The 14395-nt window shown below is 35.7% G+C and overlaps 1 protein-coding gene across 1 annotated transcript; it reads left to right on the top strand.

Annotated features, from left to right (window-relative positions):
- Positions 1 to 1940: 1940 nt before the first annotated feature.
- On the top strand, positions 1941 to 13923 carry LOC129277653 (F-box/WD repeat-containing protein 5-like). The gene is made up of 7 exons (XM_064115621.1): positions 1941 to 2090; positions 3819 to 4052; positions 4782 to 4920; positions 5515 to 5692; positions 7612 to 9277; positions 10059 to 10268; positions 11257 to 13923. The coding sequence occupies exons 2-7, from the start codon at positions 3823 to 3825 to the stop codon at positions 11450 to 11452; spliced, it is 2619 nt and encodes an 872-aa protein (XP_063971691.1). The 5' UTR covers positions 1941 to 2090; positions 3819 to 3822; the 3' UTR covers positions 11453 to 13923.
- Positions 13924 to 14395: the final 472 nt, after the last annotated feature.

Here is a 14395-nt window from a genome sequence, read left to right on the forward strand (position 1 = left end):
AATAAGGAGGAAATTCGAGGGTTGAATGTTTACTATCAGTGGATAGGATAAATGTCTGACATTCCATATCTGACCAGAAAAGGGTACCTCGACCGGCTCATTTTAAAAATAAATCAGCATTTATGAAGACTACACCTGACGGGATCAACTTCATCACTTGAGAGAGTCAAATGGCCCTATTTCTTCCGCCAGTAAAAATTTAGTTCCATAGTGGTGATATATCTTTCCAATTTGGAAAAAAGAAGTTCAGTAGGTACCCTCCCTAGAATCAGTGTTAGATTGTCAATCATATTCATTCATTTTTGTCAATCAGCAATATCAAATTACAAAATTTAGAATGGGTTGGGTCGAATGAATATTTTTTGCCTGCCAGTTGTAATTAGGCCCGTGTGACCTTTATTGTATGACACATGGAGGCTTCTTTTTAAATTACCTCCCTGGCTTTTCTTTAACATCTGTACACTCACTTTATAGCAAAGAAATGCATGAAATATACATATATGTTATGTAATGACCAATTTTAATGTTACTCCTATATGTCTAGTGCCCTATAGATACACACATCCTATCTGCCTATATGTAGTTCAACAATGGATGCAATGTAGGGCCCAAAATCCTATAATACAAAATTGTAGATATGAATATAGTGTGCATATCTGGATTCAACAACTGCCCACAATATAAATACCAGATTCACATGAGTTAAATTAGATAAAAATAAAAAGAAATGAGAATTAACATACAAGCATACTATACATTCACATCTTCCTATGACAAGGGGTGTAAGAGAGAGAGAGAGGGGGGGGGGGTTAGATGGCTTGTATTGTAAAGGGATGGGGGCTAGTCTGGCTATAGAAGTAAAAGTTAGAACAAGATAGCAGTAGCACTCATTCTCAGCCACCCCCCCCCCCCCAAACATGCCTATGCCTTTCTCTACCCCCCCACTCCCTCTTGAATCCACCACTCTTTAGCCAAATTCTAAAGTTCTCTCTTCTCCATACCTTTACCATGAACCAATTTCACAACTGCAATTGATCAAGGCCTATCTAATGCTTAGTGTATCTTGTAATGGGTGCTATACACGAATACAGCAGCGGTCGTTGGTATACGAAAACACACGAAAACATGCAACGTCACAAAGACTAACGTTAGCCTACACAGTCACAGCCTAACCTAGGCTAGGTTCACAAACACAGAGTTACTAATCACAATTTTGTTACCTGTAGTGTTATACCCCCAATGTAGCCTTGCATATAGCCATGAAGTTCAGTTTTTAGACCTCTTGATGATTGAAACATGTATACGAGTGAAAGCAATCTGCTACTGAAGAATTTGGGCAGGTATTTCATCCACTAGGGAATTTCCCTTGTAATAGGCTAGAGTCAAGGTTATATTTCTTATAGGTATCACAGGCCTAATTCAACCCCCATAGACTCGTGTGTTAAAGTGGTACCTAAAAAAAATTCCTTAAAAATAAGGAGGAAATTCGAGGGTTGAATGTTTACTATCAGTGGATAGGATAAATGTCTGACATTCCATATCTGACCAGAAAAGGGTACCTCGACCGGCTCATTTTAAAAATAAATCAGCATTTATGAAGACTACACCTGACGGGATCAACTTCATCACTTGAGAGAGTCAAATGGCCCTATTTCTTCCGCCAGTAAAAATTTAGTTCCATAGTGGTGATATATCTTTCCAATTTGGAAAAAAGAAGTTCAGTAGGTACCCTCCCTAGAATCAGTGTTAGATTGTCAATCATATTCATTCATTTTTGTCAATCAGCAATATCAAATTACAAAATTTAGAATGGGTTGGGTCGAATGAATATTTTTTGCCTGCCAGTTGTAATTAGGCCCGTGTGACCTTTGCACTGGCCTCAGGATTTTTTGGTAGGGTTTTTTTTTTTTTTTTTTTTTTTTTTTTAATAGTCTTTTTTTGTCGACATCGTACCGTATTTCATTGTCACGTCGCTTCTAAAGCTGGAGGATGCCTCTTCGTAATTACAGATTAGACACCTTTGAAGTTAATAGAACTGCATGAATTACGACAGCTTATTCAATCATTGAATTGCTGCATCTAGTCGTAAGGTAATTTATTTGTCAATAGTGAAAGTTACGTGTAATTTTCATGTCTGAAATCGATAGACGAACTGTAGGTCTACTTTATTATTAGGTGCCCCATGTATTAAGATTCGCGTTGGCGTTATGGTATGATTGGCTGGCGTATTCGTGTGGTCAGCTGTATTTCAAACATGACGGCTAACAATCGAAGAAGAACCTGATCCTGAATGTTTGTCATAAAAATTCGGTATTTTCCACCATATATTTTGGAAAGGTTGTAAGCTGATTGTATTTTCTATTATTTTCCCCTTATTATTGCGCCCCTTTCGCCCATCAAAAGGAGATTTTACGCAGTAATCGAGAAGGGTGCGCTAGCGCACCCTTTTCTCCACAGTTAAATGCTGTTTAAGCGTCGGTCGAACCTCCACTATTATGAGCCCAATGGCCGTCATCATTCTATTGATGGAAACCAAGGCAAAACCAAGGCAAAGAAAATAATCCAAAGTTAATAATAATATTAGGAAGTATAAATGGACTACCATTGCATTGACTGCTGAAAAGCAATTTTTCTTGTAAAATGTTCGATATTAAAAAGAGTTAAAATTAAATAAAGGTAAATAGCAGTTGTGATGATTTCAAAATGAGTTTGAGTAAATGATAAAATATATTTGCAGAAGAAGTCTGGAAGAAATTGTGTAATTGCTGAGAATCAAATAAAGGTAAATAGCAGTTGTGATGATTTCAAAATGAGTTTAAGTAAATGATAAAGAATGTTTGCAGAAAGATTCTGTAAGAAATTGTGTAATTGCTGAGAATTGCCACTCATTGCCAATAAGTTTTAAAGGGAAAGCTCACCCTGACAAAAAGTAACCGGGAAAATAGAGGTTTTAGAAAAATCCATTAAAGATTATAAAGAAAGTTGTTAGAATTTGAAGTGTTTAATTTGTGACGTCATAAACGGGCAGCTGCCCCATATTGTTGGTGGTCATCCAAACCGTTGTAATCACACATACAGCGGTGCAAACCCATTTCAGAGAAAATCGACTTCAAAGTTTACTATAATTTTCACACTTAGTTATCCAGCCTTACAACACATTCATTGCTAGAAAAATACATGGTTGGAAAGACCAAGACAATCACTAAGCACTGGTATCCTTATTTTTATACAAAACCAAGGATCGGAGAAAATATCACAAAAGAGCTACATGCTTATAATTTTGGTTCGAGCGGCTTAGTCTAAGTTAGATTTTCCCTGTACAAAAACGCCATAGGGAAAAAGCAGTATGATGCTTTGACTGATCGTGCGCATTAAAAATGCGCGCGATCAGTCAAAACGTATCGCTTCTTCACGGAGACAGAGTCCAGCATAAACAGACTTGAGTCCAAGACCAGACTAGAGTCACACATCACAGGTGTCCTCTATCATTATTATGAGTTGATATACCCTCCACCCCCTTATTCTGGGAGGAAGAATAAAGCCAGCGCCAAAGAAGCAGAGGAAACTTGTTTTTGTTCTGGGTCCAAAATCACCAAATAAAGTTCATGATAAGTAAATAGCTAAAAGTAGAACTGTAGAACGCTATGTTACAATGATGAATAACATTTTTTGGCAAGTCAATCTTCTGGATGATATCTTTTTCAATTCCCCCTCTTGATACAAAGTCTTATCTATAATATGATTTTGTATTGATCAGTGTATACATGTATCAGCTATATTGCAGCCAATCTAATATCTGCATTTTTTTTTCTTTATAGAGAGATGGATGAGATTGAGAAAGAGAATGTTAGCCTTTGGCTCTGTTTACCAGAGAGTCTTGTGGTCAACATCTTCTCATACCTAACCTCATCTGAACTGCAAAGAGCTGGCTGCTCCTGCCGGACATGGCTTAGGATCAGCCACGATGAGCTTCTTTGGAAGAATTTGTTGTACAGAGAGTGGAAAATAAATAGAGAAATACCTCTTCCCTCTGGACATTCTTCTTATTACCGGTATGAAAACAATAATGATATAGTTAATTCTTATTTCCCAAAAGAGCCACTTCAGCTTTATAAGCTGGTCTTTCATCAGACCCTGCATAATGTAAGATGTTGTTATTGCCCCTGTCCATTTTAATATGCCAAGCGCCTGGCTAGATGGCAGATGTTTACAATTTAAAAGTCTATAATATGACTCAGCCAGGATTAGTACCCGCAACATCTTGTTCATGAAGTGGACTTTCTTCCACTGGGTTGCCATGCCTGGCCAGATCATATTTTCTCTTATTTTCTACCTTGATTGATCAAATTATGCAATTATCACTTTGGAAATTTAATTTCATTTTCAGATGGACTTGCAATATTTTCAAAATCTTGTAATCATGAACACTGACGGAATAATTTTCTTGGTATTGCATCACTTTTGTCTTATGACCAAAAATGCTAATCAATTTTGGTAAGCAAATTATTCCCTGAGATTTGGTCACCTGAGTGTGTTTTGTAAAGCTATTGATACTGGTAGGAATGTCAGTGTCCAAATATTAATATACTAATTAGCATATGCATATTTCAAGAAATTTGATTGGCTGAGGGCAAATTAGACATATTCATGTATTTCAGAGACTATGCAATATTCAAGACTTTTTTGTCATGTAAAAATACACAAATTTTCTTATGGAATGATTAACTACATCAGAATGTAAGGAATCTAAAGTGTTTAATGACTGTTCTATGCCACTGCAGGGAGTTCCGGAGACTACACTATCGAGTTCCTGCAAAATGCATGCAGGTATTGACCGATCATAATGATCAGGTTCTACATGTCAGCTTCTCTCACAATGGAAAACTATTTGCTTCCTGCTCCAAAGATGGGACCATTAAGGCAAGACAAAGACCTTGGCCCTGTTGCATAAAAGTTACTATTATGGTAACGATGCCTTAAAATGGTAACTACCATGGTTGCATGACCCAACAGCCAATCAAAGCCAAGGATTCCATGTATTTTACCATTGGATAGCAAAGTTACCATAATGGTAACTTTTATGCAACAAGTCCAAGATATGTTCTGTAAAGCCTGTGAAGCTGTGGTAAAGCTTAAATCATGTGAATTATATTGAAGTACTATTCAAATATTGCAATCATATGAAATGTAATGAGACTAATGACGTTTAAAATCAAGAAATTTGTTCATTTCATACTGGGAGACATAATAATTATTTATTGTTAAAGTTGCTTTTCCTTTATTTGTTTGCTTAATCGATTATTCTTGCCCTAAAATTTGGTGCAGGGGCCTTGCTTGCATATGAAAGTTGTAAAAATGTAATAATTAATGCTCTTGAAATCCTGTTATTGACAAGTTCTTTTTTTGTTCTACTACAAGGTCATTTTGAATGTTTCAAAGACTGTGTTGTGAGCTTAGACTGCATCGTTTGTAACTGTATCATAGTCTTTTAATTGCATCTGTTCATATTTTCAGGTTTGGAAAAGTGGTCCACCAGCCAGTCTGAAGTATTCACACAACATGAAGGAACAGTTCAGATGGCAGTTCACTCAGTTTTCTCAGTTTAACAGTAGTGATACCTTGCTGCTTGTATCAGGGGTTCACTTTGGTCCAAACAGTACCTCAGGAGAGATTGCTGTATTCAATGTAAAAGGTGAGAGGAGAGTAAGGTAGCTTAGAAGAAACAAATTCAGGAGCATGAAAATCCATGCTGAAAATCAAAATACAGTAGGGTTGGTAATGTTTGTGAACAGCACCACCAACAACAAGGATAACAAACATTTTCAATGTCTCTATCTAAGTTTTCTGCTTTTTAGTTTAAATTAGTTTCTTTTTTCTTATGTATAGATGTATTTTGATGTTCCATATTCATGCTGCTGGTTTATATGTGTCATTTTTTCATGAAAATATATTGTTGAAATTGGAAATAAAGATTGAAATTAAATTGAATCTAACCATGTAAGACATGTCCACCACCGGGCATTAAACAAATGTTTCTAATAATTTTTAGCCCATCCGGCCCGAAGGCTCCCACGCGCCACTCCGCAAAGCTCGGTGTGCCACAAGTGGCGCGCTTGCCGCTATTTGAGAATCGCTGTGGTAGAGCTTCATGAGTTTCACCAAACTTCTACACAGAATTTTGAAATTTTGGCTAGAACAATTTTTATGCTAATTTAATTTATGCACATTTTTAAAAATTCACATAAAATGCTTCTTCTTTATTTGTTGACAGATTTTGATTTTTTTTCTTCCATCTGGTAGAGCTTCATGAGGTTCACCAAATTTATACACAGAATTTTAAAATTTGGAGTAGAAAATTATTTATGCTAATTTATGTGAAATTCATAAATCACAGAAAATGCCTCTTCTTTATTTGTTGACTGAATTTCAAAATGCTTCTTCTTCGTCACTTCAAGTCTGATTTCAATTATGTTTGCTTTATATGATAGCATTAGGTGGGGGATTCAAAACTTCTACACAGAATTTTGAAACTCATTAAATATGCTAATTTATGCGTATTTTAAAAAATTCACATAAAATGCTTCTTCTTTAATTGTTGACCGATATTGATTTTTTTTCTTCCATCTGGTAGAACTTCATGAGGTTCTCCAAACTTTTACACAGAATTTTGAAATTTTCAGTAGAAAATTATTTATGCTAATTTATGCAAAATTTATTCATAAATCATAGAAAATGCCTCTTCTTCTTTATTTGTTAACTGATTTTGATTTTTTTTTCTTCCATCTGGTAGAGCTGCATGAGGTTCACCAAACTTTGTACACAAAATTTTGAAATTTTGCCTAGAAAATTATTAATGCTAATTTATGCAAAATTTATTCATAAATCACAAAAAATGTTTTTTCTTCATTTGTTGATCAATTTCAATTTTGTTTGCTTTATATGAAAGCTCGAGGTGGTGATACAAAATTTCAACACAGAATTTTGAAACTCATTAAATATGCTAATTTAAACATATATTTTCTAAACTAAAAAAAAATACTTATTTATTTGTTGATTGATTTTGATTATTTTTGTTCCATCTGAGAGCTACATGAGGTTCACCAAGGTTCTACACAGAGTTAAGAAATTTTTACTCAAATTATTTCTGCTTAATTTATATGAAATTTATTCATAGATCACAAAAAATGCTTCTATGTCATTTCTTCATCAATTTCAATTCTATATCCTCAATTTATGTCACCAATATAATTCACTACAGTGTCAACTGGTCTGAAATTAAAATCGTGTTAAATTTCGTTGCGAGATGCCGGATGAGCTCCATATCATTGATGTGCTAGTATTGTTTGCATCTACTTTATGTATGTATATTGAGTATTTAAAAGAAAAATGAATCCCTCCAAAGCTCCAAGCCTCTGAATGATAAAATAATTAAAAAAAATCATTTGAATACAAAAAGAGTTAAAGATTTAGGGATGATATGAAATATATGTCATTTGCTTATATATTTTATTGGAAGAAATGTGGAGAGAAATAAACATGAGGGATCACTTTTATAAGTGAATATAATTATATCAATTGGTATAATCCTCTGTATCTGTTTACCTTTTTCAGAGGACTTTGCACTTCAAGCAAGAGTGCAGAACAAACCGTATGATATCTTTGGATGTTGGCTGAACAACTCCTACCTGTTGTCAGGCAACCTCCACTACCTGGGTCAGCTATCATCCTGCTCTGCACTCTGGTTGAACAAAGCAACACAGGAAGTGGACTCTGAGCAGGAATCTGTGGTGATGAGGTTGTTCAAATTCCTGAACATGAATGCCAGTACTGTCAGAGGAATCACTGTAGCAAATTGTAGGAACCTGGGCAAGGGGAAGGAATTACTGTTGAAGCAGTTGAAGCTGGAAAACAGCAAAGAGGCGAAGGAGGAGGGAGATACGGGAAAGGTGAGCGAGGAGCAGAGTACTGCTAGTAGGATTGTCAGCTCAAGTGAAAGTGAACCTGATGTTAAAGTTAGTAGTGCCTATGAAAGTGATACGGAGCTGACAGCGAGTGAACCGGATTTGGATCAGAGAAAACACCATCATCAAGACAAGGGTGATGTTAAGGAAAGATCTGAAGCAGAGGATGTTGCCGGGCCAAGTAAAGCTGAAGTAGACATGCTGGACGATTCCTTACAGCCTGAGATGGAAGTGAAGGAATCAACCTCAAGTGATTTGAAAAAGTTATCAAGACAAAGTGCTCATTCAACCAAACACAAATCTGTTAGTGAAGCACACTCTAGAACTCATCCATTAAAACGAGAAGCAAGTGACTCATCTGTGACCCCACCTGGGTCATTCCGTAAAAGTTTGCGTAAAGATGGTGAGAGACATAATGCTGCAAAAACAAAACAGGCAGCTTCAGCTGAGCAACCAATTGACACAGAGACAAGTCATAGCAGACTGTGGTATAGGGTACGCAACGCTGAAATGAGGCGTGGTCGGCAGAATGTCGACGAGGACCTGATGAAGATTTTGATCTATGGGGTGGAGCCAGAGTGTCCTGAAGACATTCAGAGACTCCCTAGACATTCTCCAGGAAGAAACATTGGTGGTCCATCTACAAGTCATGGTGATCCGCATAGTCTAAGAACTGAAGAAGCCACTGGTGTTAGTTCACGCTGCAGTTCTACAGACACTGTCCTATCTAGCACAGATACTGATTATACCTCATTAACCTTTGCAGGAGAAAGTGGCAGTGGAAGTGACATTGTACGAGCCTGGGGTAAGAAGTTTACTTTTGGCAGCACAGAGAGTTTAGATGATGAATCACTAGTCAAATTAGCCTCAAAAGCAAAACTGAGTCAAAAGACACTCGAAAGACCTTCGACATCAACTGGAGAGCAGGAGGCAGAATTCACGAACAACCTATCCAGTAGTAGCCAGTCTGACTCACAGGAGATTGCTCAGAGATCCAAGATCAGGCGACGCAGGACGTTGCAGAAAGAGGACAGCCAGAACAAGCACCTGATCTTCATGAGAGGGGCTGTTGCGTACACACCTCACCAGATATGTATTAAACACATTGACTCCCATATGATGGATACAGTCAAAGGACCATTGGGTGTTTCCAAACAACTTGATGATCAAATAAGATTGGGTGAGGTGGCCTTAGGACCGGTCGCAGGGGATGAGAATCATCAGAATCCTAGACCTCAGTTAGAGTTTGACAAGGTGGATCATGTCATAGACTTGCATGGACAGATCCTAGGGCTTACTTTGTCTCCAGATCATAGGTTGGTTTGCTTTTACATTTTTTTGTGTATTCCCTCATTTATTTTTTTTAATGTGGTTTGCTTTTTATACATTGTTTAATTATCTTTTATACTTTGTTTCCACTAGGTTCTGTAATATTGTATTCATTATTCAAGAAATTGCAGTTCGTCTCATGTGCAAAATGTCTTTGACCTAATGTAGGACTCCTTTCTCTAGCCATTTGGGGTTTGCTATTTAAAGGTTTCTGTGCACCACAATTGCTGAAATTAGATTATTTTTGTGGTCCAGTTTGTCATTTTGTAATTGTTATTTCTTTAACTTTTGAACTAAATATGTCAAATAGCCACTATGACAGATGTTGTGATTTAAGTAGGATGCTTAAGCTAGAATGTAAGAAAGATGGAAAGTTTTTGTATTGGACTGGTGGGTGTGTAAGGTTTAGTGCAGTATTTTGTAAAAACTAATTATTCAGTTATAGTGATGAGAGCAATTAGCTTAGCATTTGGGTGAGCTGTTTGGGATTCTTTGGGGGAGGGGGCTTTATTATTTCAAACATAACTCTCATACAATACAAACTTGGTATTAGAGCTAGAACAATTTCACTTATACAATGATATCACTGTGTCCAGCTCTTTATTTTTATTTTTATTTTAAGATATATTTCTTTTTTTTTTTTTTTACTGATTACCAATATTCCTTAAATTCCAACATCTTTAATAAGGCAAGCTTTCACTGTAATCTTTTCTCTTTCATGTAATCATTGTAGTTGTTGGTGATTAATTTTCTCACTTTTTATGACAGGTTTCTGTGTGTGAATTGCCGCTCCTGGCCCAAAGACTATCATGTAGCAGATGCTTTAGCCCCGCCTCCTATAGCACAGGAAATAGAAGTACGCATGTATGACCTTTATACCTTGATGGAGGTCAAACGGTTCCGAGGTCATCGGGCATTTTCTCCCAATGATGAATGTAACATTATATTTCTTAGTGTCAGTGATCTCTATGTTGCTAGGTAAGTCATGTTGTTGAACATTTGTGAAATGTGTACTGCAGTACGTATCAGTTGCAATGCAACTAGGGAAAATATGGGCCATCATGATTCTTCAAGTACTGTAATGATGGAAATGGGAAGAATACAAAAAAAAAAAACTCTTGAATAGAGATGCTTGGATCATATAACTCTAAATATCACTATTATTTCATTTTGAGAGCAAACAAATAGTGGATTACCAGGGCCCTGTTGCATAAAAGTTACCATTATTGTAACTTTGCCATCCAATGGTAACTTGTATGTAATACTAATACTTCATTTTGATTGGTTGGTGATCAGTGTTACCGTGGTAGTTACCATTGGATGGCAAAGTAACTTTTATGCAACAGTGCCCTTGTCTTCTTGCACCCCCCCCCCCCCATCCACAACCGGTGTGATAGCTCAGTTGGTAGAGCGTCCTTTTCACAACCGGGAGGTTAGGAGTTCAAGCCTTGGCCATGTCAGACAAAAAGACGTTAAAAGATGGGAGTTGCTGCTATCCTATTTGGCATTCAACAATTAAGGGATAGAGCTACGTCGATCTGGTGCTGCACAGCGGCTGCCGGGCTTATGATTATTGGGCAAAAGGAATATTTGGAGTATTCCTATTTTCAGATTTCCTTTCGACAATAAAATGTGGTTTTCATTTTCATATGAAAAATATATATTGGTATATTTGAAGTACATTCTAAGCATCCTGACTGCTTTTTAAGGGCATACATCTACTAGTATAAGATTTCCCATTTAAACCTTACAAGAGTGCTTTGTATACATTCTGTGAAACAGCTGCCCTTGGCATTTATCTCAATAATCTCTAGCTTTTACCATTATGAACTGCTCATATATGATTTAAACCTAATGAAAGCAGAAGATACCTGTACAAAGCATATGTGAATTCAGTAGTAAACGGTTTAATTTATACACATCAGCTTATAATTTCAACATTATTTGTTTTATTTTTTTCTTTCAGTGGAGCAGAAGACAGACAGGGTTATATATGGGACAGACATTACGGCATTCTCTTAGCTCGTCTACCTCACACAGACATGGTTAACTGTGTTTGCTTCAATCCATTTGATTCAGAGATGCTTATATCGGCCAGTGATGATCACACTCTCAAATTATGGTATTCTAAGAACAGAGTTGAACAGATGGGTGGTCTTTGATGTAAAGCATTCTATTGCTCCTGTGGAGAGGTGTTGACCATGTAGGTTTAAGATATTGTTAGTAGAAAAAATAACTAAACCGATGCACTAAAAGTCTTAAAATTATTGGGCAAGAACAATTTTTTTCTATCCATGAAGTCTCCATGGATTGGCAGTGCAGTCAGAAGCAGTGATGTTATTTCCTTGTGAATCGGGTACTCGTTAGCATGCTTGTAAAAAAAATTATTTTGAATAGAGACAAATTTCTGTAAAATTATTAAACACAACACTGCTTTGCCTATTTGATTATTACAGATTTGAAATGCTAAGTATTTTTAACAGTCACCTTTTTATATTTCTTGTTTTCTTCTAGCAAATCTTTCTTAATTTCTGATTTGTTAGGAAACGGCTCATTTTAAACAGAGCTTGGCAATTTAATTGCTTCACTAGAAATGATGATCAGATTTTATATTGAAATTTGTTTTTAGAGCAGGGACATTTTATGAAATGTATCTCAAATTACATGTCGCTGCCATAAGCTTTTCAAATCATGGGATTTGATTAGCTGAAAGAAATTTGCTATCTGCTTTATTTTATGAATATGTTTTAAAGAAAATGTCAGACTGATTATTTTCATTTTAATGATGAGTAGAGCTGTTCAAGTTAGAAAATACATGCCCCAAGCATTATGCCTTTTTCTGCCTTTTTACTAGACCGCTGTACTGAAGAATATATTTTATAATGGATTTATTGAGGAACTGATATTGTAAACAGATTTTGTAACTAGCTGAGTTTGATGTCTGTAATCAGTGTAAAGAAAAACACAGTCAAGAATCAAGATATGTTTGACTAAATACTGCCATTTGATTAGAACATTGAGAGTGCCAGCCCCCCTGGGGGCTGGGGCCCTGTTGCATGGAGTAATAGTGACTTTGCCATCCAAATGTAAAGCTAGCAATGCTCAACAACCAATCAAAGTCAAGGGCTCTGTGGAAGTTACAATTGAATCGCAGAGTTACCATAATAGTGGCACTGTATTCTTGTGGACAATAGGTGAAAGATCAAGTCGCCACCTTCCACTTTTCTTGCTTGACCAATAACATTTTCCATGTTACAGGTGGGCGTATTATGTGCTCGCCCCAGCGACACTCTTGTTGGAGATAGAATGTGTGCCTTACACTGAAAGGGAAAGTGCAATTATATTTGTAAATTGAATGTCTAGCTCTACCTTTTGAAATTTCAGTTCTATTTTTGAGGGAAGACCATTTCTCTAATCTGAATCATGAAATTTAATTACCTGCAGCCTTGATTTTATGTTAAAGAAAATTGTTAGTATTAAACCATCTCCTAATGGTTACACATTGATGTCAGAATAAGAAGCAAGTTAGATAAATTTGTACTTAGAAAGCTTATTGGCTTTGATATAATTATGAAACTATTAAATGATGTGAATGTGTAATTTTTTTTCTCTATTTCAGGGATATCTCTTGTGAGATATAAGTAGTAATTCCTACTTTTTTCAGATCATAGAAAACACAAGAGCCCTTGTGTCTTATAAAACATTTTTTTTACTAAAACAAACAAAACAAATTCGGATTATTCTTTACCAGTTTTTTCCTGTGTTTATAGCCAATAGCAAAAATTGTGCTAACCCGAGTCGTCATTTTCACCAGATTTGTGAAGGATAAATGTTATATGCAACAGGCCCCTTTTGTGTTATAAATGGTCCATTTTAGATGATTTTCTTACATTTGAAGATCAATATTAAGAGGCATCTCTGCCCTTTACAGTCCAAATCTGAAGTTTCAAATCAGCATATTACTTATTAAAGGACAAGTCCACCCCAGCAAATAGTTTATTTGAATAAAAGCAGAAAAATCCAACAAGTATATCTCTCAAAATATCATCAAAATTGGATGTAAAATAAGAAAGTTATGAAATTTTAAAGGTTCACTTAATTTCACAGAACAGTTATATGCACATCCTGGTCGGTATGCATATGAGGGAACTGATGACACCACTCACTCACTATTCCTTTTGTATTTCATTATAAGAAATATTTCTAATTTTTGCTTCATTGTTATATGCAAAAAAAATCATTCCTCACTGAACATTTGGATTACCATCGTTTTATTTTATGTGGTTCAGTCAAGTTGGTCATTTTGTCAAATGTGTAAAAAAATGAAATATTGTATAATTCAAACAATAAAAAACAAAAGAAATAGTGAGGGACATCATCGACTCTCTCATTAACATATCATTGAGTTGTGCATATAGCCGTTTTGTGAAAAATAAGCAAAACTTTAAAATGTCATAACTTTTTTAATTTTACATCCAATTTCAATGAAATTTTCAGTGTTATGCTTGTTTGATTTCCTCTATTAAACATATGTGATTAAGAGATTATAGCAAGATCAGCTGTTGTGATAACATACCAGTATCTGGCCTAATAGTTATAACTGATTCAAATAAATTTGTTCTACTCTTCACCTAGCATCTAGTTTCATGAAAAATTCATTGGCAAAGCCATCATTAGTGTCTCAGATATCATGAGATTCAATACGAGAAGACTGCTCGAAATTTGTTACGCACCCATTATGATAATTTTTTTTTAGGTCTCGTAGATTTATTGACAGATCAGATCATGACACAACGAAACTACTCAGAAATGGATGGTTTTACTTCTTAATGAATTAAGAAAGTTCGAGAAATTTGTATTATAAAACACAGCAAACCATAATAAATTTGCAATACACAACATTCCTTGCAAAAACTTTTTATGAAACTGAGCAGTGATGAAATGCAGAACACCCCATTACTCATGCATTACATTATCGCACCATGCAGAAATATAGACTGCTCTGCTATAAAAACCAAGAGTAATTCTACTGCATTTTTGTAGAGCACTTAGAAAATTCTAACAATGTATTAAAGTGATAAGTGCTACATAAGCAAGTATAATTA

Source organism: Lytechinus pictus, unplaced genomic scaffold (assembly GCF_037042905.1).
Source record: "Lytechinus pictus isolate F3 Inbred unplaced genomic scaffold, Lp3.0 scaffold_327, whole genome shotgun sequence".
NCBI classification, from domain to species: Eukaryota; Metazoa; Echinodermata; class Echinoidea; order Temnopleuroida; family Toxopneustidae; genus Lytechinus; species Lytechinus pictus.

What these genes read in the sequence shown, in the direction of transcription:
- LOC129277653 (XM_064115621.1), top strand. Translation starts at nt 3,823, where the DNA reads ATGGATGAGATTGAGAAAGAGAATGTTAGCCTTTGGCTCTGTTTACCA. An exon ending in TGCTGTATTCAATGTAAAAG is followed by an intron (nt 5,693 to 7,611) that starts GTGAGAGGAGAG and finishes TACCTTTTTCAG; the next exon opens with AGGACTTTGCACTTCAAGCA. An exon ending in AGTGATCTCTATGTTGCTAG is followed by an intron (nt 10,269 to 11,256) that starts GTAAGTCATGTT and finishes TTTTTCTTTCAG; the next exon opens with TGGAGCAGAAGACAGACAGG.